General features: G+C 46.8%; 2 protein-coding genes across 2 annotated transcripts in view; one reads left to right on the top strand and one right to left on the bottom strand.

The window, feature by feature from the left end:
* HDGF (heparin binding growth factor) overlaps window positions 1–1,870 on the bottom strand; it is a 33,995-nt gene extending 32,125 nt beyond the window's left edge. The window contains exon 1 of the mRNA XM_032792094.2: window positions 1,452–1,870. Within this exon, the coding sequence (XP_032647985.1) occupies window positions 1,452–1,538 (87 nt within the window). The 5' untranslated portion in view covers window positions 1,539–1,870. The remainder of the gene's footprint in view (window positions 1–1,451) is intronic.
* An 8,052-nt stretch (window positions 1,871–9,922) lies between these two features.
* Window positions 9,923–25,377, top strand: PRCC (proline rich mitotic checkpoint control factor). Its single transcript, XM_032792082.2, has 7 exons — window positions 9,923–10,713; window positions 14,286–14,333; window positions 16,515–17,099; window positions 18,511–18,606; window positions 20,621–20,764; window positions 22,688–22,753; window positions 24,893–25,377. Exons 1-7 carry the CDS (start codon window positions 10,207–10,209, stop codon window positions 24,977–24,979), a joined length of 1,533 nt encoding a protein of 510 aa, XP_032647973.1. The 5' UTR covers window positions 9,923–10,206; the 3' UTR covers window positions 24,980–25,377.
* The last annotated feature ends 290 nt before the right edge of the window (window positions 25,378–25,667 follow it).

Below are 25,667 nucleotides of genomic sequence, written 5' to 3'. Positions count from 1 at the left end.
CAGTTACTAGAGACCTCCTGACTGCAGCTTTAATTCTGTTTGGCCGCTAATATTACAAAAATGAAAAAAGAGCTCTGCTTGTAGCACTGAGGATGAAATATGACAATCCCATTGGTACCCCCTCCAATTCCCCTCCTCCCACTAAAACACAACAGGGAAAGTCTAGTCTCACTTACTGTCTCCAAGGAGATTAGTAAAAAAAAAAAATGCAAGAACACCCCCTAGCAGAAAACTTTGAATACAACCCAGTTTACTTTTTAAACAAACTGCACCATTTTCATGAGCAGGTAACAGACCAAGCGATATTTATTTTTAAGTTGCACCAGCTTTTAACCCTGATGGAATAATAATGCACGATTGTAGAAACACACTGACAAAGGTGAAATACTGTATGTGCCACAAAGATACACTATATATATTTATTATAACCTACTTTGCTTCCCATATACAGGTGTATGATCTAAGTTCTGTTCCCAGGGATGCCTATTGCACAGCATGAAACCAGACAGGACCATGTAAACACTCAGGGAACACTAATCAGATTCTTGTGCACTTTTTTTTTTTTAAATATTCACCTGTCCTCCATACATTTATGAGGTGGTCTTTTCTTTCAGAGCAATATATGTATTGTCCAGCATGAAAATGCTCACGCCAGAATATACAAACATTCATTAAAACAAAGTAATGGATTAACCTAGTTACAAATCTACTTTGTTCCCTATTATACGGCCTAATTTCAGTTTTTGTGCTTGCACAGATGCCAGCATCTACACTGAATTTCTTTTTTTCCATATAATTTATCTGACCTGATTTCACACAAACTATATAAAATACACCTCTCACGTGGAAGCTGAAATTCGATCCTCTGAAATATGGCTGAAAAGAGATTATGAAGAAACTACAAAACCTGAACCCCGATATCACACTCTCTTGGGCATTGGTAAAATTGAGAGTTATATAGATAATCTGAGGGTTTATAATCCTTGTCAGGCAGTGCTCCATTTCTAATCGGTAGGCTCCCAGGCCCTGTTCTATCCCAGGTTTTGCAGTGTTATCCCCTAATCTCTGTTTTCCAGGAAAGACTCCATAGGTTCCCTGGCTACGTTTAATTTCAGAGCCACGGGGTTTATAATCCAAATCCCCCTCCGCAGGTGGTGCCCCACTTCCAGGGCTCCGGGCCCCCATGCCTAGGTTTCTAATCCCATGCACGGGCTGAGTCCCGCTCCAGATCTCTAGGGTCTATCCCAGATGCCCAGGCTCCCAATAACCTAGATCTCCAGGCTCCCATGCCATGCCATACAGGGAGCGAGCCTGGGCCAGCCGGGGGCGCTGAGCCTGGTCGGCCTTGCACCCCCCGTGCAACGTGCAAAAAGCCCGCGTTATGCAACTGGGGGGGCAGTGTCGATCTCCCCCCCTTTGCACACAGCCCCCCCCCTTTGCAGGCTCCTTACCCTAGCAGGCCAGTGGGGGTAACCCTTCATCTTGGCAAACACCAGGTCCCCGCATTTGTACTCCTTCTGCCTGTTGGACCGGGACATCTTCGCCCTGAGCGCCAGGCTGCTGGAAAGTGGGGGCTTAGGTGTGCGTCGGGGGGGGAGGAGGGGGAAGTTTGGAGGCAAAACCCAGCGATCTGGCAGGCAGCTCTCCCCCACCCCTCCGGAGAACAAGCGGCCTGGGGGCGGGGGTGGGGGGGGCAGGAGCCAGCGGCGCCCAGGTGGTGCTAGCAGCAGGTTGGCTCCCGGGAGACGGCTCGGTGCCCCATGCAGTTGTTTGTGTTTGAAATTCAATTGCTCCCTCCCTTCCCCACCCCCCTCCCGGTGGATGCGATCGGAGGCTCGTTTGCTGATGCCTTGTCCCAGTCTCACCACTTGGTGTAACGCCCCCCCCCGGGAGGAGCAGTAAGCGCTGGGGGGGGCTGAGGGCGCGGAGCCCAGAGCGAACAGATACAAAGGGGTGGGCGTGGAGGGGGGGCTTGGGAGAGAGACTCCAGGCTGGAGACGCTCAGGTGCAGGCAAACACAGTTGCAAAGAAAGAGTCTGTGGTGCTACATTTGTCTTGTAACAAAAGAAAATGTTCCTAACCCCAAGTATCCGGGGGGCGGATCTGGCTACAGTTGTTGCAAATCAATAATTGATCAATGACGTGTCCAGCTCCCAGGTTGGTCGGGTGACCAGATGTCCTGATTTTATAGGGACAGTCCTGACTTTTGGGTCTTTTTCTTACATAGGCTCCTATTACCCCCCCATCTTGATCTTTCCTATTTGCTGTCTGGTCACTCTACAGGCCCGGGAGGCAGAATCCAGCTAAATATTGTCATGTTGCACCATACAATTAATACTCCTACAAATACAGCATCCAGGTGACTTTTGGGGAGGTTAGGAGGGGGGACTAACCCCCTAGATTTGTCTTGTTGCAAACTAATGACAATACTAATTATTTAGCCTCGGGGTGGGGGGATGGAAGCCTCCAGGTAAATTTGGCTGGTTGCAACATAATAATTAGCTAATGATAAAATATCCAGCTTCTAAGGATGAATAATCAGGCAAATGATACAGGATTTTGGTTCACGGTTTTCAAGCTAAAGGTACAAATATCCAACAACAGTTTCCTCTCTCCGCACCCCGGAATTAAGTCAAAATCTGACTCCCAGTCTTGCAAAGATTTATGCACCTGCTTAACTTCACATATGTACCAACCCCACTGACATCAATTGAATTTATGCTCAGGCATAAAGTTAAGCATGTGGCTGTGATCGGGGCCTGAGCTGATTTCAGTTTGTCTGCATCCCTGGTCTTGCAAAGGGAAGGATGGCTCATTGGCCTGCTAAATGCAGGCTTGTGAGTTCAGTCCTTGAGGGGGGCATTTAGGGATCTGGGGCAAAAATCTGTCTGGAGATTGGCCCTGCTTTGAGCAGGGGGTTGGACTAGATACCTCCTGAGGTCCCTTCCAACCCTATGATTCTAAAGAGCTCTGAAACAATTTGGAGGATCAGGCTTTTGTTTTAAACCAAGAAAAAATAAATGTAGTTAAGATCCTCATTTCCATTACCACTGAAGCACCCAGGTAACTTTCCATTTGTGAGTAGCCCCACTGAGTTCACTGAGGCTTACAAAGTGTATTTAAGTTACTCACTCATGTCAGTGATTTGCAGGAGCTGGGCCTAAACGTGTCTTGTTGCAAACAAGGTAGGAAAAAAAGAAAATACAAGACTGTCCAACTAAAGATACTTTATATGGACAGAACATTCTGGTTCAGAGCTGCTATTGGTCCTGTACAAATAAATAAGTAAACAGAGTTTCCAGCTATAGTTAATGAACAATGGCCCACATACTTAAGGCCCCAACAATGAAGCTACTTATGTGTATGTGTCAATGTGGCCAACTCTGGCTGTATTTAGTATGTTCCTTAAAGCTGGAGTCATAGGATTAGGTAAGAATCTTGGCTTTCATTTAAAGAAGAGATATTTCTAGCCCTTTTGGTTGCAAAGAAAAGCTTGGAAACGTGACCCTCCCTGAAAGGCTCTAAAATGAAAAGGGAGATAAAAGGAAAGCCAAAATGTGGTGGTGGTCACAATTGTGAGATTTTGAAGCCAAGGACCTGCTTGTGTGGATCCGAATCCAGGGTCAGGGCCTTGAATAAGGGGACGACTCACAGCCTGTGAAGTCAAGTCTGTGAGTAAATCTTTTCAGGGGGGCAGCCGAAGTTGTGAACAGACCGGAGAGGTTACTGAGTTGTTAATGTCTGATTCATAAGCTCCCTCCACCACACTTTCCCCCAACACTACAATTAAAAGCAGCCAACTTAAATCAGGACTGAAACTGGTGAAGGTCTGAATATTGGGGATTTCCACTTCTGTACTCCCCCTTCCATATAATTAACGGACAGTCGAAATAGCAGGGCCAAGGGTTGAATGGGGAGAGCTCCTGGCAGCTGAGGGCTTGATCTTGCAAGGGGCTGAAGATAATTACACCCCTAAACTCTCATTCATTTCAATTGGAGATAGGCACCTAACTACCTTCAAGGATCTCGGCCTGACCGCTTTGGCCCTGATCAAGCAAAGCAGTTAAGTAATGAGCGGTTCCATGGAGTTCAATAAGGCTACCATGTGCTTAGCTGTAAGCATGCACTGAAGTGCTTCACTGGGTCAGGATCAGAGTGCTCGGTACCTTGCTGGATCAGCTTAGCTGGTAATTTCCCCCCCAGTGGCTTTAATAATCCCCTGGATGGATCGGTCTTCAGCTGTCATTAAGACTGTGCCGGTCACAACACATCCACCATTCTTCTCGCATTCTTGCCTTTCTTCTCCACGTTCGTCCGAAACGTTTAACAGTGTGTCACCTTCCCATCTTCTTGGAGGCCAACCAGGTGGTCTTTTCTGTTCTCGCAGGTACCACTCAGGAATGATTGCGGTCCACCCATTGTCCATGAACCGTGCTCTGTGGCCCGCCTATCGTATCTTATTATATCTGCTTTCCATGACAATATCGTTCACACCGCGGCGTTCGCTAATCGTTTCATTTGGGATACACTCCAGAGGGGAAATTCCCAACCTAGCTGGTTCCATTGCCCGTTCAGCTACTGACAGCCGCTGTTCTCTCTCTGTCAGTGCCCAGGTTTCGCTGCCATTCAGCATGGCTGGCAGCACTGTTGAATTGAAGGCATTTGTAACACAATGGGAAACGGCTCTCAGTTTAAGCCTTTAGCCACTATTTTAATACTAATTATTAATTATTTATTAATTATCATAAGTCTTCAACTGAGAGTAGGTCCCAATTGTGTTAGGGAGTATTCACACACACAGCAAGAGACAGTCCCTGCTCCAGGAAGCTTACAGTCTAAGCAGACAAGATGGACAAAGGGTGAGGAGAAGGAAATTCTGTTATCCCCATTTGCAGGTGGAACTTCCAGATTTAATTAAAAAATTCGTTCCCTACAAGTATTAATTATTATCATTATTATTGTATGTGTATTACCATTAGTCCTAGCCCTTGTGGTTGCGAAGCTAACTTCTGATGCAGGAACCAGCTGTTAACCGGATCAGTGAGGTCTACCTGAGTTTGCCACCCACCTGAAACAATAACTCTAAGAGGTCTGAACTTTCCCATTCATCTCAATGGGTTGATCATTCTGAAGCCTCATAATGACAATTGTAATGCTCATGCTGCTAACTACAATATCTCACTACTGGAAGAGAGGGAGGAGGGCAACCGTTTTATCTTGCTGGAGAAGATCCAGTCCCAGCTTCTTAAGAGTTTCCTTTATAGTCCGTGTCTGCTTCCCGAGTCACTAGCTCAGCCCCAAAGTCTGGATGCTTCATCCCATCTGGTGATTGTGGTTGGCTGCCCAATAGTCCCCTTTCAAGTTCATGCTGCTTTCTTTCACCTCCCAGTTTGACAGAAGACAGAAGGGACTGTCTCTTACCATGGTCCAGATCGTGCTACTATGACTGTCACTAGATTGTGCCTTATGCTTGGCATAATCTCACTGAAGTCAAGGGGGTTACTTGAGGAACAATGTACAACTCAGTGTGAGGAAGGGTGTGGTAATTAACCCTCTGTCTACATACAGCATGTAAAACAACAGGGCCCTGATCCTGGCTGAGGCCATATCATATGCATCTTTCCCAAATCTGGACCTTAGCGTCCAAAATCTGGGTGCTTGTATGAAACTCCCCCAAGCTTATTACCAGTGATCTCGCTGCCACCATCCAAAATTTCCAGGGTTTTGGCCCCCTCTGGTCTCCCCAAAACCTTCCCTGGAGGGACCCCAAGACTCAGAAACCCTGAGCCTACAACAAAGGGAAATAACCCACTTCCCTTCCCTCTCTCTGTCCCACCCAGACTTTCCTCTCTGGGCTAACCTGGGAGTATTGATGCAATCTCTTTACATCACAATACCAAGAAGCATGTCTCCTCTATTCCACAAAGAGACAAACCCCAAATACAAGGCACAGAAGAGATTCTATCTCTCCTCCTTAGCTTCTTCCCGCCCTGAGACACTAGGAGAGTTAAACACAGAGCGTAGTGTTTCCTCTCCCCCTGTCTTTCCTTTCTCCTTAACCAGAGAAAAACTCAAACAGGTTTTAAAAAGAAAGCTTTATGTAAAAAGAAAGAAAAAAGACATAAACATATATCTCTGTAAAAAGATGACAATACAGGGCTATTGCTTATAAAAAAATATGAATAAACAGTCTGATTCAAAAAGATATCCAATTTGAAACATTCCAGCAAGTTACACACATGTAAATACACCCAACAACATAAAAGCCTATATTGTTTTTCTACCTGTACTTACAAGTTGGACACAGAAGATTAGAAGAGAAAAGTTCTCATAGCTGAGAGACAACAAAAGACCAAAGATCCAAAAATTCCCTCCCTGACTTTGAAAAATCCAGTTTCCTGATTGGTTCTCTGGTCAGGTGTTTGGTTCCCTTTGTTAACCCTTTACAGGTAAAAGAAACATTAACCCTTAGCTATCTATTTATGACAGGCCAACCCTTAGATCAGGGTCCCATCATGCTAGGCACTGTGTGTGCACATAGAGGGAGACAGCCCTTGCTCTGGAGATCTTTGCAGTCTAAATAGTAGACAGACAAAGTGGGAGAGGAAAACAGAAGCAGAGTGGGAAACAGCTTTGGCCAAGGTCAAACAGCAGATTTGTAGCTGAACTGGGAATACAACCCGGATCTCTGACTTTGTTTAGAGAGCCCTAACCACTAGACAAGGTTGCCGGCAGTGATCGTGTAATATCATTATAATTATCTAAGTAAATCAACCAAACGCATAGAGGGAGAAATAACTCCTCCCCACTATTCAGAGTTAACACAACCATATAAAACCAGCCACATCACAAACATAGTAACCAAAGCCCCTTCCGCCAGGTTATAGCTCAATAAATCTGAGGCGAAGCTGCTCCGCATTGCCACCTAGTGATGTGGACTTGTGAACATCCCAAAGAAGCTCCCACAGCAACTCACAGGATGATCTCTCTCCTCTTTTGTTTTCATTGCCTTGCATGGATTTTGATGACTTCTGGCACTGAAACAGCCCTTGCTCGGAAATGATTTGGGTTCGGTGGTGTAATGACAGTGCACGAGAGACATTTTTACGAGCAGGTGTGTTTAAGGAACTCCCACAGGCAAAAATGCCGTGGAGGCGAAGGAAAACTACAGAACATGGGATGAAGTGGATACATGAAGGGAACTCTAGAGATCTCTTTTGAAGGAGCACGGCTGGTTGTAGTCTTTGGAAGCTCAGGATAGATTTTTGAGATGAGTATCAAAGGAGGTGGGAGCGAAGTCCTGACTCTAACTTCATTCATGACACTAAACTTCCATTGACTTCAGTGGGAGTTTTGCCTGAGAAGTGACTGCAGAAGTGGACCTGATAAGAGCTTCCATGATTTTTTGGTTGTTGTAAGTTTCAGTGAAAATGGTTTTTATTAGCTTGTGAAGAGAGAGCGGGAGAGGGAGAGAGCGAGCGAGAGCAGGAAGACTATTTAAACATTTTCCAGCTGTGATGGAAACCCAGTCTCTTTTAGGATATGTACAGTAGCATATAAAGGCCCCAAGATCAGAGCCCCGTGGTGCCCGGCACAGTGCACACATGTAGTGAGAGAGAGACAACCCTGCTTTGAAGACTTTACAATTGGAATAGACTAGGCAGAGAATGGGTTAATATTTCTGTGTCCCAAACAGGGAACTGAGGCACTGACAGGGGAAACAACTCTTGAGGTCACACCATAATTCTGCAACAGTGGCAAGAACTGAATCCTACTCTCCTAAGTACCACACCACTACCTTTAACCGCTAGGCCAGTCCTCCTCTAGCATGCTCTAACATGGCCAAGAAAGTAAAACTGACTAAAAACAAGAGTGAACCCAACCAGTTTCATTTCATAAGAAATGGAGAGAAATTCACAATAAAGATCATAATCAGTGAGAAATAAATTTGGAGGTTAACCTTCTTTCAGCTTCTGAAACCTGAGGTCTTCATAACCCATTTTTAACACAGCAGGGACTTGCCAGTTCTTCACGCTAATGTCTAGGGGGTGGTGACCATCTGCAGCTTAGCCAATACCCAACCCTTCAAAAGTGGAAAAATTAAGGGATTTTACTAATTTATCTTGATTTAACTTTAATGATTTATGTTAATAGTTCACAGCACACTAGCAAATAGGCTTCAGCAGGCTTTGGATCAGGCCTCACATTTCTGAAAAATAATATCTCAAGTCTTCATTCTGCTCCTGTATGTCAGGAGGACCTCCATTGAAGTCAGTGAAGTGATACCAGTGTAAAAACAGCTTGCATGAGATTATTATGATTATTGGTCTGTATTGCAGTAATGCAAGAAGCAACTTTCCTAAGCAGCAAATCAGTGGAAGAAATGAAAATAGATCCACGGTCTTGTCAATCAGAATTCATCCCTGGGCCACACAGCCCTTCGCTAAGCAAGATGAGAAGTGGGACTTTTGGTGAAAATGATTCAGTTTGTGGCTAACCCAGATTCAACCCTTTCTGGTCCAAATCCTAGGCACTGAGGGATTTACCTGGGTATTTGCACTTGGTAGTATTCCTGTAAACGCAGGGCAATGATATGGCAAAGCAGCCTGTGCAGTAACAAGGAAAGTCTGGGAGCATGGAATCCAGTACGTGAGCATAAGGAAAGTAGGTATTTTGGTTGCAAGGCCTGTGCAAAGATGGACCCAATTACTGCATAACTATTTTATGTGCTACCAGGGGCCTGCTGCTGCACCGATTGACATGTGTAACCTGAATAATAAAATGGCTAAGTGCTAATGCCCCCAGCTATACCACCGGAAACAGCGCACAAGGTGAAAAACGGTGGCTTTCTACACTGAGGGAGCAATGGAACAGTTTAGGGGAGCAATGGGGCTGTGATTAAGAACATGACACTGGGCGCCAGGGCTCCTTCCAATGGTCCCTGCAGCCTGGAGCCCCTAACTGAATCCCTGACACCACTCACCACGCTCGGCTTTGGGGTTAGCAGTGACTCTAGGATGTGAAAAACCGGGACAGTGGGTGGGGGTAACAGGTGCCTTTAGAAGACAAAGTTCCCCAAATTGGGACTGTCCCTATAAAATCAGGCCATCTCGTCACCCTAAGTGACTCTGAGAGGAAAGTGCTTGCCTAGTGAGCCACTCACCCTGCTCCCTACACCCCGTCACTGCACTGGGGCACTAGCGTTAGCACTGACTCGAAGGAGAGATCACCATTTGGTGGCAACAGGGCAATTACTACGAGTCCCAGCATGCACAATAGCGCCCCCTGCTGTTAGGGACTGAGAAGAGTCTCCCTTGGCATTGTGGGAGTTGTAGTCCGTCTGCCATAGGGCACTCTGGGTCCTGATTTGGCGATTAACTAACAGTCCTGGTACACGGTGCGTCAGGTCCCTCTCTCAGCCAATGAAGAGTTCGGCGTGGTGCATTGCGGGCGTTGCAGTCCACCAACTGCAGTGCACCATGGGAGTTGTAGTCCTGTCTCTATGAACGGAAATCTCTAGCTGACCTTTTTTGCAGATAATAAATGGTGGGATAGGAGAGGGCACTAATTACAATGTATTATGAGAGTTACAGATATTTGAGTCTGGGAAAGCTATTAAATCCCTACGGCCCAGTGCACTCTGGGAGTGGCCGTATGAGACCGCGGTGAGCGTGCCAAATGACTACAAATCCCAGGATGCCCAGCTTCCTGTCTCTGTGGGCTTCAAGGGCGTTTTGCTGCGGTGCACTCTGGGATTGGTAGTCTCCCTCCCCTGAAGGGGTCCGTTAATTGGCCGTCTGCCGCGTTGCTTTCTGGGAGTTGTCGTCTCGCCCTTGGGTGAGCATGGACTCCCCTTCCCGAGGTGCAGCGCGGCGGCCCCCCGGGGAGAGTCAATGGGGTTAGGCCGCGGTGCCCTCTGGGAGTTGTAGTTTTGTTGTGCTGAGAAGGGGGGCTCTCTCGGCGGCCATTAGCTGTGTGCGCGCTGGGCTGGTTGAGAGCGGCTGGGTCGGAGCCTTCGCCTCCCCTTTCCACCCGGGGGTGGAGCTGCCATGGCGGCCCGCGCGGCTTAGCTCCGCTCCCGTCCTCCCCCCCAGCTACGGTAACCGAGGAAGCGGGCGCGGCCTAGTCGAGCGGGCGGATCCCCGGACGCGCGTAGCGGCCGCTGCCGCCCAGGGCTGCCCCTCGGCCGGCCGCGGGGCGGGGGCCATGTCCCTGGTGGCCTATGGCAGCAGTGAGGAGGAGAGCGACGCGGAGGAGGCCTCAGGCGAGGAAGAGGAGGCCCCACCCGTCCAGCCCCCCCCGGGCAGGGGGCTCTTCTCTGCTCTGCCCCCTCCCAAGCTCCCCCTGCTGCCCCCCCACCAGCTTTTGGGCTCCGGCTTCCCCCTGCTGCCCCCGTCCCACGGGGGGCCGCCCCCTCCCTTCATGCTGGGGCCCCCTCCCGGAGTCAGGGGCTTCAGCACCCCGCCTCCAGGCATGAGCCCTGCCCAGGCCTCTGCTCTGGGGCTGGGCCTGCCTGAGCCAGCAGCCTTGGGGAGCCTGGGGGGGGAGCAGCCCAGGCTTGGGGGGCTCCCCCTGCCCCCGCCCAGGGAGCCTGCTGGACTGAATCTTCCCCCTCCTGCCATGGCCTTGGCTGCTCCCCCCGGGGCTGGGGCCGGCTCGGGCCTCCCCAAGCCGAAGAAGAGGATTGTGGCGCCCGAACTGCGCAAGGGGGATGTGAGTATGAAATAAAGTCTTGTGTTCTGGGGATCCAGTGATGCCAACACCCTGAGCCGGGGGTGCACCCGTAGAGAGCATCTCCCGTAATGGGATGGGGGAACCCCTGGTGCGGGGATGTCTTCAGCCCCTGGTGGGGGAGAACCCCTTGGGAGACTATTCCTGCAACTCTCCCTCTCTTATTGGGGTGATCCCCCGGCGGTGTCAGGTGCCCGTGAAATGTTGTCATGACCCCAAGCATCCAAGCACAAGAAAATGCAGAAAAAAGTTCACACTGTCATTGCAGCGTCTCAGGGGAGACATGTCCTTGCCAGTAACTCTAATCCTAAAGTGCTTTGCAGAATTAAGCTGGCATAGAGACCTTATTTACAATCATCATACAGCAAAAGTAGATTATCCATAGGCTTGTTCGTTAGAAAAGTTAACTAGTTAATGAGTCGAAGCCTGACTCTACCAGTTTTGGGATATCCAAAATAATTTTTATTTTGCTAGCCAAAATTTCACGTCAAAACTAAAATTTGTTTATTTAAAACTGATTATTTGAAGGTTTTAGATTTCTCCTGGGACATTTAGGTAATAGGTTATCTGTAACTTGCCTTTGTGTTTTCATAGTATTTCTGATCCCACTGGGTCCCTAAGCACCATGAAATTGCAACTAATTAGGTTCTGTACAATAGGGAGGGGAGGAGAATATTCTTGGTCAAGAACAGAGGGTGACCACTCCTGCAGAAAATGTCATTCTCAGAGTATGCAGAACTGATGGGACCTCAGTTTCTCTTTTGAAAGAGCCTCCACAAAACTCAGTTCTTTTACTGCTAAAGGATTAGGGAGATAGTCTGTGTTGCTCGGACTGGAACCTTTGATTCTAGGACATACATGTGTCAAACCTAATAGTGCAACTAGTTGGGTTAGGACTACTCCCGTCAGCAATGCCTTCTATTTGGAAAGAATCTGTTATATTTTAGCGTAAGGACTCAAATATAAACCATGCGTGGGAATGGGATTGATCTGTATACCAGTAAAATGCAACCTCCTCCTGAGTGGAAAGCAACAGCTTTTTAGCAGTGCTTAGCAGTCCAATTTTGTAAGACTAGGAAAGGAAGTGGAAGAATATCCTAATCCAATTGCTGTTGTGGCAAAAGCTTGGGGAGGCAGATTGTAGTTAAACCCCACAAAGGGTCAGGAGTTTGTTTTAGGTCTCTACTGAAAGATGGCATTTTCACTGACACACTGGCTTCCTGTTCCCTGTCATGGTGTTACCTATTTTATATTGCCTCTCAGGATGCAAAGAATAATCAGCAAAGTACTGGAGAGACCACAGGCTGTCTATTTTGAGACAGGCAGCTGCAGGAGGTGGACTCAGAGTATGAGCTTATAAATAGTTGCAGGGATATAATTGGTCAGCCAGCATCTTAGCCTTGGGAGAACTGGAACTGTGTCAATGTCAGTTTCCCTCTCACCTTGCTAGGAGTCTGCAGGGATGTCAGAGGGGACATTGAAGAGTATACATTGTTCTCCATAGTCCCAACAACTCAGGGCGCTGGTTTGCCTGTTAAGAGACCTAGCATAACAAATTCCAGAGCCATAAATCCCTCTGCCAAGATGACCAAAACATAAGAGATGTGGCAGAGAATGTCTTGTTGCTATACCTTGGGACTGTTTTTAGCAAACTTGAATTTAGTCAAAACATTGACAGACAACAGGACAATTCTTTCATTCCATTTCACACCGCTTTGCAATGTGCATGTCTCCATCCCAGTTAGGGTCATAGGGGGAGGAAATGGCTTCGCTTTAGGTGTGCTTCACTCTATCCATCTCTAATGTCCTGTGTCGTAATCCTCTTATTTCTATCCCTTCTGCTGGCTCCAGTGATGATGTACATCTGTTGGGCAATGCAATGTATTGATCAGTCTTGTTAGCAGACTCAGCAGTAGTGTTCTGCTCTCTCACATCCCCTGTTTGCTCATCCCCTTCTTCACGGCATTTGGCTGAGAAACAGACATTTCATAATAAAACAGATGCCAACCTATTGCAGTAAAGTTAATGAGGAGGCTTATTGACAACTCTTGTGGGATAGTCTTATACGAAAGGGATCAGTTTCTCTTCATGTATTGATCTCTCCCTCCCCCCAGTGTAGCAACATATTAACTTTGAACACTTATGTGGCACAGATTATCACTGGCTATCATGTTGATGAGCAAGGGTCAGTAAAAGAAATGCATAAAAATGGGGCCATTCTTAATTCTTCACTACTCTGTACCTCTTTTCCATTGTGACAGTCATCCTAATCCTTCAAACCCCTCTTCAAAATTCCCTTCTTTCATCTTGCATCCCACTGAGGAATTCTACCTCAATCTCTTATTCAACATAAAACAGAACTCATCATGTAAATTCTTAAAACACTTGACTCTCCTTATCTGTTTACTTTATCTAGCTTCATGTTCTACGTTTGTATAATGTAGGTAGTAAACTGGGATGAGGGCCATGTCTCCCTTAATCTCTGTAAATCACCATGGAAAGCTAGAGGATTGTACATCTTTAGGGCTGGATTCTCTTGTACGCTAAGGCCCCGTTATGGAGGCAGAGCGTGGAAAGGGGCCTCAAGTGTAAGAGAATCAGTCTCCAAACATGAATTTCTAATAGGACTTGGGTGTCCAAATTTCTAAGCACCTTTGAAAAATCTCCACGCTAAATTATCAGATCCACAATGTTATGAGTTTGTCTTTCCACTTTGGTTTACATTGTCTAAACACAAAAGCAGAGGGCTGTCAGTTTTGGGGTGGGTATTTGTTGTGATTTCAAAACAGAGCCTGACTTATAAAAGACTCAAATTGAGATTTACCTCAATGTTTTATTTCTTATATTAACAAACAAACAAACAAAAAATCCAGCAAAAAACTTTAAAATGCCAGAGCTGTTGGTATGCTGTGTGCTAATCGCTGGTGAGCAGCTAAATAGGTGTAAGCTATGCCTCTCATTTTCTCCTACTCACTCCTGCTTTGTAACAGTATTAAAATGACAGTCTTAATATTTTAAATCCTGACTTAAAATTAAGTAAATGGGGTGGGGTTTTGGGGGCCACATACCTTACAGATGAGCTTAATCTTTAGTTGGACAAAACATTGTTCAGTTGTGTTGAAATTGCTCTTATGAGATTTAAAGCTCTAATACCAGTGTACGTCTTTATATAGCTATAGTTTTTACAGTAGCTTAGTGTTTTATACATGGCCCTCTCCAAACTGCACTGGTTACAACTGTTGCTAAACATAGCAGCAAGCAGCACAGTCTTGCTTCCATTGTGGACAGTTTGCTTATCTCTCATGATAGTAACCAGGGCTGGCTTTCAATAAGACAGCACTTCTTGACCTGATCTCCCCATATCAGCAGGACTGGAGGTGAAAGAACCTCGATCTCCTACCGCCTTTTCAGCAGCTAGGTCCTTGCTTATCAAAAAGCTGTCCCTGCTGCTAACATGATCTCTTCGATAATGAGTACATTTCTTCTTGTTTTTTTTTTTTTTTTTTAACTATCACAAGTGATACTTAAATTGTTTGGTTTTTTTTCTTTCTCAGTCAGATTCAGAGGAAGATGAACCATCAAAGAAGAAAAATTCTCTTCAGGTAATGACTTAAAATGTAATTCTCAAACTTACACTTCCTGTGGAAGCAACCTGATCAGGGGTTCTCAAACTGGGGGTTGGGACCCTTCAGGGGGTCACGAGGTTATTACTTGGGGGGTTGCAAGCTGTCAGCCTCCACGCCAAACTTCCTTTGCCTCCAGCATTTATAAAGGTGTTAACTATATAAAATGGTGTTTTTAATTTATAAGGGAGGGTCGCACTCAGAGACTTGCTATGTGAAAGGAGTCACCAGTAAAAAAGTTTGAGAGCCACTGAATTTGATTGTCACAATCTTGGGCTTACAGCTGGGGCCCTCAGGCAGGCTCTTATCAGGACTAAGGGGGCACTAATGTACAGTAGCAAACCGCCAGAGTTCCTAGAGGAGACTATTTTTGTGGCATACAAGTATGGTATATTCAGGCTCTACAACAACTGGTTAGGCTGGTACTAAAACTTTATCAGTCAGTTGAATCAAGTTGCCACAGGTTAGATGACACATGAAACTTAATCTCTATTAGCAAACAGAATAATTGGCAGAGTCTCAAGTCACTTGGAACTCTGAACCTGCTTCCAAGCCCATAAAATTGCAGGAAAGTAATCAGACACTTGATTATCAAAATGCAGCAGACTTCAAAGTATTGTACTTCAGAAAAATGACTGTAAGCCCAACCCTGCTATTTTTGAAATCGAAGCATTGCATTGTCTTCAAAATGGATGGCCTTTTGGTCAAGGCACCGGAATGGGGCTTGGAAATTGCAGGTTCAGTTCCTGGCTCTGTCACAGACTCTGTGTGACCCTGGGGACTTAGTTCCTGATCCTGCAACTTGTTGCACTTTGGCAGCAAGATTTTTAGTTCAGGGATCCTAAGGGTCCATTTCTTTATTACTTAGCCAAATTACTTTGCCTCTTGACCTCCATAGACAAACTGGTTACTTCAGTGTTTTCAAACTATCAGCCAAGCAAGCCCATCTCCAGAGATTGGTGGTAGTTCCTAATAGAAGCAGTGTTTTAAAAAGAGTAATATACTTGCAGATGCATTTTAGGTTGGATAAACAGGAGAACTGAAGGTAACAGTTTATTGCTTCCTGTCCTATATGGGTCTGAATATTGTTCAGGAGTGTCTAATCTATTTAAAAAACACCTTTCATGAGAGGCAGTATGGCCTAGTGCATAGAATATGGAACTAGGACTCAGGAGACCTGGGTTCTTTTTCTGGCTCTGCTACTGGCCTGCTGGATGACCTTGGTCAAGAGACTTCACTGCTCTGTACCTCAGTTTCCTTTCTGTAAAATGGGGATAATGATAGGGACCTCCTTTGTAAAGTATTTTGAGATCTAATCAAAAGCATGGAGCTGTAGGGGACTCTTTAGTGTCTTGTTCCCCCAGTATTCTGCCTCCTATTGCTTCCAGATGTGAACGTGATGATGGAATTTATTATGGCTTATATTACGATAGCTCTGACGGGCCCAGTCGTGGATCAGGGCCTCATTGTGCTAGGCTTACAAACACATCAGAGATTCTCCCACTCCTGAGCACTTACGCACTATTCATGCTTCCATAGTAATGAGTGGCCTGCAGGGTAAAGACTAAGCTGTGTGGTATGAAAAGCCAGCACAGACAGACAACTCATCCATCTTTCCCTTACTTGCAATCAGCCTGTATATATTAAAGTTGGTTTAAACCCCATACTGGAGGGTCTAAGGCAATGGTGGGCTGCAGGTTGCCCACCACTGATCTAATCTTAAAAGGTTTCTTTAGGATAATGCTCTGAACGTGGCTTTAATTTGGAGAACATAGACTGATGCCTTTGAGAGCTATACAGTCACTTAAAAGCCCCCTCTTAATTTTGGATAAGGAAGTCTCTGGCATTTTTCCCTTCTCTGTTGTAGAAGTAAAGTAAAACCTCAGTTCACAGCGCTAGCATTCTGCAAAACCTGGTTCTCTGGTCTGTCAGATTTTTCCTGTCACCACTTCCCAGCAGAATACAGCCTCCTTTGTATCTCAGGCCAACGTAATTTTCAGTCGCTGCAGTGCATGCTGAGTAGTGGAAGTGCCCATTGGCAAGGTTAGATAGAAGTGAAACGGGGGGAGATACTGGGCACTGGGTTAAGAAAATAAACTCGCTCATCTATTTTCTTGTCTCCTATTTTTATGAACCATCTTTTCTGAATGAAACAACCAGGGACTCAGCGAGGGCTCTGGTTTGTCTGCTTTGCTTCCTCAACCCAAAAACTTGACGGTGAAAGAGACAAACCGGTTGCTTTTGCCCTATGCTTTCTCAAGGAAAGCTGCAGAAAATACCCCTGAGTCGAAGCCAGCTAAGGCTCCAACCTCCTCCTCCAAGCCAAAACCTTTGTCTAAGCCAGCAGTGGCCACGACTCCTTCGCCATCCGCCATCAAGGCAGCTGCCAAGAGTGCTGCCCTACAGGTGACCAAGCAAATCACCCAGGAGGAGGATGACAGTGACGAAGAGCTAGAGCCAGAGAACTTCTTTTCTTTGTCTGAGAAAAGTGAGCCCAGCGTGGTCAGCGTGGAGACGTATGTGTATTCCGGCACCGTGGTGACAGAGGATCTGCCCCCTGGGACGGAGCCGGAGCCTGAATTCCAGGATGCTGCCGCTAATGCCCCTCTGGAGTTCAAGACGGCTGCAGGTTCAAGCACCACTCAGCACAGCTGGGCCCCCAAGCCCGGAGAAGACTATGGCAACCAGCCATATAACCAGTTCTCTGGCTACAGCGTTGCCAATGCTCCTGGGGCATACTATCAGGTAAGAACCAGGATTACCCATGGGCAAAATACAATGGCTTTGGTTTCAAAAGCAGCCTTTGAATGTGTGGTGTGAATTACCCACCAGAGCAGGTTATAGCACTTGGAGCTTGAGCCTGTGCAAGCACTTTCGGGCTAACCCCCCAGCACACTGAGCCCCTGCTGTGAGGAGGTCTCGAGGCGTGAATGCTCTATTACCTAAGTTTTGAAATGCATCCGCAGAATTGCACCTGCCATTGTCTAGATGCAAAATCAGGGGCCTGTTAAGACCATTACAAAACCTGGGGGCAGCATCTGTGACAGGTTCTTACTGATTCAGCAGGAGGGTTATGCTAGGGAAGTAGCAGTTGAGTACATGTAGCCAATAGTAGATCTTAAAGGGGAAAAAACAGGGTGTGTGTCCTATGTGCTGCTTCATAATGCCTGAAGGTGGGCTAGAAATGTCTTTAAGGGTCTCTAGGGTTTTTTTTTTAATTTTTACCGTTAGGAAAGGAAACGAGGAAGCGTACACCACACCCAGCTCAAACTGCAGGGGTAGCGTAGGCAGGTTGAATGTAGTTCCCACGAATGGGATCCTAGGAGTTAACATCTCTGCTCTTGCAGAAGGTCCCCTGCGTTCTTGGACTTGGTTTTATTACATCTCCGAATGCCTGTCATTGGCACAGCGCCTCCTCACGCTGTGCTGGGGTTTTGGTTTGATGTGCTCTTCCCACTGAGTCAGTATGTACTGACAAGCCGACCCTGCTTCTAGAGCCTTCTGAGTCTGCCTTTGTGGTCTCACCTGCCAGCATTAACCACTCCTTAATCTACTTTCCACATGAAGCCAAAGGATGGGGAGAAAGCCTTAACAGATTGTCCGTGTAGTGGAGTTCAGGAGCTCCCCAAATATTCAGAGTCTTTTTGAGGGCAGAAGGAAATCCATGCATGTCAGCTTATCCTGAAAGTAGGCAAAGGTGCAGTGAACAGTACATCACAGTGTTGGCATGGGGACACTTTAGGTGTGGTTGTGAAGACACAAAGCTATGGCTCCAGCCAGAGCAGAATAGACTGCAGTCTCAGGTAGTAGTCGCCATGTACACGTGTGTAAAATGCCACTCAATCTGATGGCGCTGCCAAAGTAGTGATGAACCAGGGGCAAGGGCTTACAGCAGGTTGCATTCCCCCTGAGTGGGGAAATAAATTCTCTTGTTGGGCCCAGGGCAGGGCATGTGAATGGCTTATCATGTGCATCAACAGGCTAACACACCTCTAACATCAGGTGATATCCCTGAAGGCAGCCTTTTAAAGGTACCTCACCCTGAGGGCATCTGGTTCCAGATCCAATTCTGCATCTTGGTATCTGTGTCCAGTTTTGTTCCAGTAGCTGTCTGATCACACCTTGATGACAAGCCTATTTTTCCTCTCGATTACAGGATTACTACACCAGTGGCTATTACCCAGAGATGGATCCAGCCCTTGGACCACCACAGGAGATGGGCACCGACTCGTCCTTCATGGATGATGAAGCGGTTGGCATTTATTATATATCCTACCAGAAAGTTCACATTGAGATGTTATAGGGTTATAGGAACATAGGCTCTGCTTGACAGCTCAAAACACTGGTCTCTCAAGCTTGGTGCCTCGCTACTTGCCATGTCAGATCTGGCTGTTGTTCTTTCAGGTCTAGTGTCCTGGTGTGGGCCTTGGTTGATAACTGCTGCTGCCCACCTCTGCTCCCTTGAAGTACACAGTCAGTTTGGTAACACCAGATCTCATGGGGAAAGGGAAGAATTCCTTAAATGTAACGATAATACATTTGCTTCTAATGGTGTTGAGTGTTACGAAAACATTCCCCCCCCACCGTCCCAGCTGGATAAGCAACATAGCCAGAGAAGAAGAGATCAGAAGCAGTATTAACATTGACTGATCTGACGCCAGTCCCCAGAAATAAATAAATGCTAAAGAAGGAAATTAACTCTGGGTTGTAAGTCAGTGGAGCTCTGCTGATGTTGATGGAACTACAGTAGTTTACAGTGAAGTCAGTGGAGCTGCACCAGCTTGCATCAGCTGAGAATCTGGCCTTGTTGCCTGTACATGAGAATGATCATACTGGGTCATACCAGTGGTCCATCTATACCAGTATCCTGTACCCCGGCAGTGGCCATTGCCAGTTGCTTCAAAGGGAATTAACAGGGCAATCATCACGCGATGCATCCTCTGTTCTTTAGTCCCAGCATTTGGCATTCAGAGGCTTAGGGACACCTAGAGCATGGAGTTGCATCCCCAGCCATCCTCGCTAACAGCCATTGATGGGCCTAGCCTCCATGAACTTATCTAATTCTTGTGTTTATGTTCTTGGAAGAATGTTTGGCAAAGCCAGTGCTATGTCATTAGGCTTTCCTGCCTTTTTTTCCTTGTATACTAGTCCTCATTATGAGATCACTGATTTCAAGATGGGCAGCTCAGACACACTTTTTCTCACACCCCAGCCTCTTCCAGTGATCTCCAGATCTTCTACTCCAGCTGATCTGGTTTACTTTATAAGCTGATATCAGATATTTCCAGCAGGAGATAATCCAGCAAGTCCAGCGTAATCTTTGCTCAGGATGTAGCAAGGAGTAAATGTCACACACAACATGGTGTGTGGTATGCACAGGTGCTAGCTGACTTACAGCTGCAAAGCAATACAAAAACTGCAGCTAAAAGGGCTCAGCATTTTCAACTCAAAGTCCGTTTGAAATGCACGACAGATTGCTGCCGCTGTCCAGAAACTGCCAGAAAAGCTGGCATCTGGAATCAAATGATGCTGCAGAAAGCACTGGCTGTGGTGTGCAATTCTGTTCCAGCTGCCTCACCTTATTTCATGTGCCACCACCCTGCTGTGTTGCTTTGGAGCCCTGTGGGAGAAGGCTAGCTCAGTGGTTTGAGCATTGGCCTGCTAAACTCAGAGTTATGAGTTCAATCCTTGAGGGGGCCATTTAGGGATCTGGGGCAAAAATCTGTCAGGGACAGTACTTCGTCCTGCTGTGAAGCCAGGGGATTGGTCTCACTGACCTGTCAAGGTCCCTTCCAGTTCTGTGAGACAGGTACATCTCCATATTAACCTGTTCAGTTGCATAAGGTGGATTTGCCAGTGACAGCATTTTCAGTGCTTCCTTGACTCTTAGAATGGGGGGCATGGAAGCCAGGACTGCTCAGTTCTATTCCTGGCTTTGCCAGTGACTATGGGCAAATGTCTTTACTTGCTTCTGTCTCTCAGTCTTTTAAGATATATTTCCCTACCTCCTGGGTTAGGTGTGGGGGAGAGAGTTTGTGGGGCTCACTGTTTTTAAAGAGCTTTGAGATCTGTTGATCTGTAGAAGAGCAGAGTTATACTATAAACACAGGACTCTCTGGCTGGGAAGATGAGCATAGTCATGGCCCAGCACTGCAGGTGATAAGCTGGATTGTTCCAAGACCATCACCTTTGCTCGGTGCAGTGTATCAGAGCCATGTCATATGAGTGTAATTCTCTTCTAACCTGTATTTTAATTCCTCTTTCAGTTCAAGCGTCTCCAAGGTAAGCGGAACCGTGGGAGAGAAGAGATCAACTTTGTGGAGATCAAAGGGGATGATCAGCTGAGTGGAGCTCAGCAATGGATGACCAAATCCTTAACAGAGGAGAAGACCATGAAATCTTTCAGCAAGGTATGGGTAGGGCGTATTGCCTAGTGGGTAGAGCACTAGACCAGGATGCAAAAGGGCTTGCCTTCAGTTCCCAGCTCAGCCCCAGACCAGGGGCAGGTCATTTAACCCACCTTTTGTTCCAGTTCCCCATCTGTAAAAAGGTGGTGATGAGGATAAAATCCATTAATGTTTGTGAGCCACTCAGGTGCGGGTCAGATAAATAGATAGGTAGCAGAGGGATGGCAGGCCACGGGGCTGCTGTTTGGCTGTCCCTTCAGAGCCTTAGGGAGCTTGTTTTCACATCTCTGGATTGCATGGGCGAGACTGCATCCATTTGTGCTCGTGTTTTAAAAGGAATGTTGAAAAATTGGAGAAGGTGCAGAGAAGATCTACATAAATGATTTGAGGCCTGGAGAAAATGTCTTACAAGTGAGAGACTTTCGTTTATCAAAAAGATCAAGAGATGATTATGGTGTAGATGATGGGGAGAAAACACTGGGTACTGAAGGGCTCTTTAGTCAAGCAGAAAGAGGCAGAACAAGAACCAGTGGCTGGAAGTTAAAGCCAGACTGATACAAATTAGAAATAAAAGTCCAAGAGGAGTGGTGGATTCTCCATTTCTTGAACTCTTCACATCCAGACGGAATGCTTTTCTGGAAGATGCTTTAGCTAGACACAAGTTATTGGGGTCAACACAGGCGTAGCAAGGTGGGAGTCTCTGGCCTTTGAAATACACGAGATCAGACTAGGTGATGTAGTGGTCCCTTGTGGCCTTACAATCTGTGACTAATGTAATGGTGAATAGAAATTAAAGGATACGCCTTTCCAGTTATCCAGCTGCAAAGGGAAGGCCATTTGGGAAGCAGTCAGGAACACGGTGCAGCCTGTATGGTTGTGCCGTTCCCAAGCTGATCACTGGAAACCAGCGGTCATGAGACAGCAATGAAGGTTGAAGGGAGGTTGTTGGGAATGAACAACTGAAGCAGGAAGGCTCTGGTGTGGGCCCCAAAGTCCTGCTAGACCTTGAGAACTTAACCCACAGCTAGCTCACTGCTCAGGGTAGGGACCATGCCTTGATTTATGAGGCACTCCAATCTACAGTTATGTAGGGAGTATGCAACCATATATAGCGTAGAATGGATTGTATAGCAGTAGGCACAGCATGACCCTGCTCCTAATCTGTGCCTCTGAGCCATCCCCTAATAGAAATAACAACAAACGATTATTTACTGCAATTGACTGACCACAGAAACAGTGAATCACAGAATAAAATCTTCCCATATAGCAGGCACAAGGAGTCAGCATGGCGTGGGGATTAGAGCAGAAGACTTGGGATTGGGAGATCTGGGTTCTATTCCCAACTTGGCTTTGACTCTTTGTAATTTTTGTAACCCATTTCACCTGTCTCTGCTTCCATTCCCCTCTCTGTAAAATGGGTATATAACACCTAGCTTCTGTATATGCTGTGAGGCTTAATCAGTGTTCATGAAATTCAGAGCATGTGGAGGAAAGTGCTGTGTAAGTACAAAGTAATTAGACACAGCGTGGCAGTAGAGCATCTTGAAACAGGTATGTAGCCCCAATGCGTGAGTGGTGAAGACTGAGTAGGAGCTGCATGAACATTGGATCTGTTGTACAGATTCATACATTCCAAGGCCAGAACGGATCATCACCACCATCTGGTCTGACCTGTATGGCGCAGGCCAGAGACTTGCCCCACAATAATCCCTTTTAGACTAGAGCTTATCTTTTAAAAGGAAAAAAAAATCGCTACTGATGGAGAATCTACCACACCCCTTGTCACAGGCTTTAGAACAAGCCAAACACTTCTGGTTTCTGGAGCATTGGCTTCCTGTCCACGTGACACCATCCCTTGCTGATTTCACTAGGCAGGGCAGTGTCTTTCCAGCACTGATAGTCACTTTGATTTTGTGTTTTCTTTAGAAAAAAGGAGAGCAGCCCACAGGACAGCAGAGAAGAAAACACCAGATCACGTACCTGATCCACCAGGTCAGCTGCCTACCGTGGGTGTGAAAACATCTCTTGACAATGTTATAAATGTGCTATCACTTAAGAGCAGAGAGTATCAATGGAAATGAGCTGATGGAGTCAATAACTTCTTCAGTTACAAGAGAGAGGCCCCCTAGTGTGTCCTACGTCAGGCAGACCTCAATCTATGCACAAAGAATTTCCATTGCAGCCTGGAGTGGTTTTGCGGGAGGAACTGAGGACTGCAGCAAGTGGTATGGGGCAGAGGCCAGGGCTTTCTTTGCTCCTTGCACAGAGCTGAGCCCACTGTTGGTGCAGCAATAATTTCTGCCCTTGGGCTGAATCCATTTGTGGTGTCTTCTGAGATCCCATCCGAGCCCTGAGCGGCTTTCATCTCCCTCTCAACTCTTGTGTACATGCATCTACCAGAAAGGGACATTAGAGGGTAATGCAAGCCACTTCCGTTCTGCCTGTTTCCGTCCTCCCTAGCTGGGGTGAATGTGCTGTGCAGGCTGATATATGTATGACTGATCTGCAGAAGATAAAAGCCCTAGGAGATGACAACAAAGCCATGTGGTAGAGGAGAGTGCAGTGACACCCTGTGTCTCAGGAATAGCAGACAACCTTGATGCTTGTCTGAAGTTATGGATTTGTTGCACCATGAGAGACAGCTCAGCCGTGGAGCTTTGGCACCAGGCTAACAGGGTATGCCTACGACATAGGGAAACCGAACAACAGAGATAGGTAGAGAGGGATCATGCAAACAGTTTACAGCCTGGACCTCCCTTTGGCAAGCTTGCCAGTATGTGCATCAAGGCTGGTTACTGTGCAACTTCTCTGGATTCCCCAGACACTCAATTAGCTATACCAGCCTCTTAGTGGGCAGCACAGCCGTAACACTAGGAAAAGGCATGCCCAGGCCAGAGGGAAAGGTGAGGACCCTGACAGACAGTACCTCTAAAGGTATTTCTGGTAGATCTCAGGTAACTCCCTGACATCCCGCAGTGCCGCCCCCCTGTACTTCTCCCCTTCCTGTCTGGGACTGCATGTAATGGGACCAAATGCTAAAGCCAGTACTGTCTTGCCACTAGATTGCAGAGGGCCTCCTTTTGTTGGGAAATCACCACCACCACTTCTGGCTTCCTGGCTGGAGGGTGAGGGTGTCAGTGCAGTTGCCTTCCTCAGCAGAATATTTTCTTCTCCCACCTGAGGCCCAGCACCCCGATGTGGAGCTTTAGAGAGATGGTTTGTCATCGGTTTGTGTTTGGAGGTCAGTGTCGTGAGGCCACTGGGTTAGCCACCCACTGTTAGAGTTGGCTGAAGGGAATGTTGACTAGTGGCTAGAATGGGGGCTTGAGTCTGGACTCCTGGGGTCTGTCCCTGGCTCTGCATTGACTCACTATGTGACTTTGAGGCACATTAACCTGCTGTGGCCCCCGTCCTCATACTTTGGGGGGGGGGGCGGGGGGGTTGACTGCTCTACAGGGCTTTTGAGACTTGATGCGTGTCTGTGATTGAACCTCTTGGGCAGTCTCTGAGGTGAGACCTCTAAGGAACTAGCTGTTGCGGGAAGGGTTCTGTAGAATCAGCACTGAGCCATTTCCCAGCACGAGTTGAAGGGTGCTGTGCTGCTGTGGATGGGCCTGGCTGCCTGGGGCCCCTCAGGATCCCATGGCACTTCTCACATGACTAGGGACTCCGAGCATTGTTCCAACTTGGCTTCTCTACATCCACCTGGATACAAGATTATACATTTCCTCTTTTAAATCGGGTGGCATTGTTGTGTGGCTGCTAAGGCTCCACCCCCAAAGGAAGTGACATTTCAAGCATGGGAGCTATGATGCCTAAGTAGCCCTTATCTATTAATTCATGTCTCTCTTAGGATATTTATATTACACAAGTGGTTTTCAGCCTGTGGTCTGCACACCCCTGGGGGTCCGAAGACTATGTCTAAGGTTTCCAAAGTGGGCCGCATCTCCCTTTGACGTTTTTTAGGGGTCCACAAATGAAAAACGATCGAAATCCCATAACCATGGTACCAGAGGACTAACTTAAGTGCTCTGAGCTGCTCACTGTGGAGGGACAGAAAAGGGCCAAGGACTACTAAAACAATGAACAACTGTTCTGATTTTGACCTCTTCTCCACCCCCTTTTCTGCAGGCGAAGGAGCGAGAGTTGGAACTGAAAAACACATGGTCCGAAAACAAACTCAGCCGACGTCAGACCCAAGCCAAATACGGATTTTAGCACCTCTCCTATTCTGTGGGCATTAGCCCAGGTGACCTACCATGTCAGACTCCTCTTGGCTTACCTAGAATTGAGGAGGCCCCTTGATCTAACTGTGTGGGTGGGACGATACAGCACTCCCCTGTCTGTGAAGAGAAGGGTTAAATACTAACCATTTCTGAAACCCACGCTGTAACTTTTTTAATGATAATGCAGAAGGTTCAAATCAAGTCTGGTTCGTGCAGCTGGGGACTCTGGCACTGAACAGCCACAGGCTTGTCTGAAGAGGACGTGACTGGCACAAGGTTTTGAGCTCTCGTCCTGTAGGTGTACAGACTACCCATTTTTTTCTTTAGTCGCCAGAACCTTAGCTAGAGTCTCAATAAATTTCCAAGTCCAACACTGCTCCTTTCTTTAGACCTACTGTGTGTCAAGAGTGTAATTTCCTTTTTGAAAGGCAGTTTCAAGGCAAACTTTTTGTATTATTTGAAAAACCCTTTGGGATAGTTGTACATGTGTAGACACATTTCTCTTCTTACAAGCAGTCTGAGCAGGTTTGAAGTGTGTCTGGTTATTTTGTTTTCCTTGCCATGTCCTCCTGTAAATTTTGAGTCACTTTTGAGGGAAAATTTTTGTTTTCAAGGTGGATGTTGGCTAACAAGACAGTGCTTGTTTCAGTTTGAAAACAGCGCACAGATACCCCCAATCT

This window comes from Chelonoidis abingdonii, chromosome 11 (genome assembly GCF_003597395.2).
Source record: "Chelonoidis abingdonii isolate Lonesome George chromosome 11, CheloAbing_2.0, whole genome shotgun sequence".
NCBI lineage: Eukaryota > Metazoa > Chordata > Testudines > Testudinidae > Chelonoidis > Chelonoidis abingdonii.
This window is presented reverse-complemented; position numbering and strand designations above follow the sequence as displayed.

What these genes read in the sequence shown, in the direction of transcription:
- PRCC (XM_032792082.2), top strand. Translation starts at nt 10,207, where the DNA reads ATGTCCCTGGTGGCCTATGGCAGCAGTGAGGAGGAGAGCGACGCGGAG. An exon ending in CTCCTGGGGCATACTATCAG is followed by an intron (nt 17,100 to 18,510) that starts GTAAGAACCAGG and finishes TCTCGATTACAG; the next exon opens with GATTACTACACCAGTGGCTA. An exon ending in CCATGAAATCTTTCAGCAAG is followed by an intron (nt 20,765 to 22,687) that starts GTATGGGTAGGG and finishes TGTTTTCTTTAG; the next exon opens with AAAAAAGGAGAGCAGCCCAC.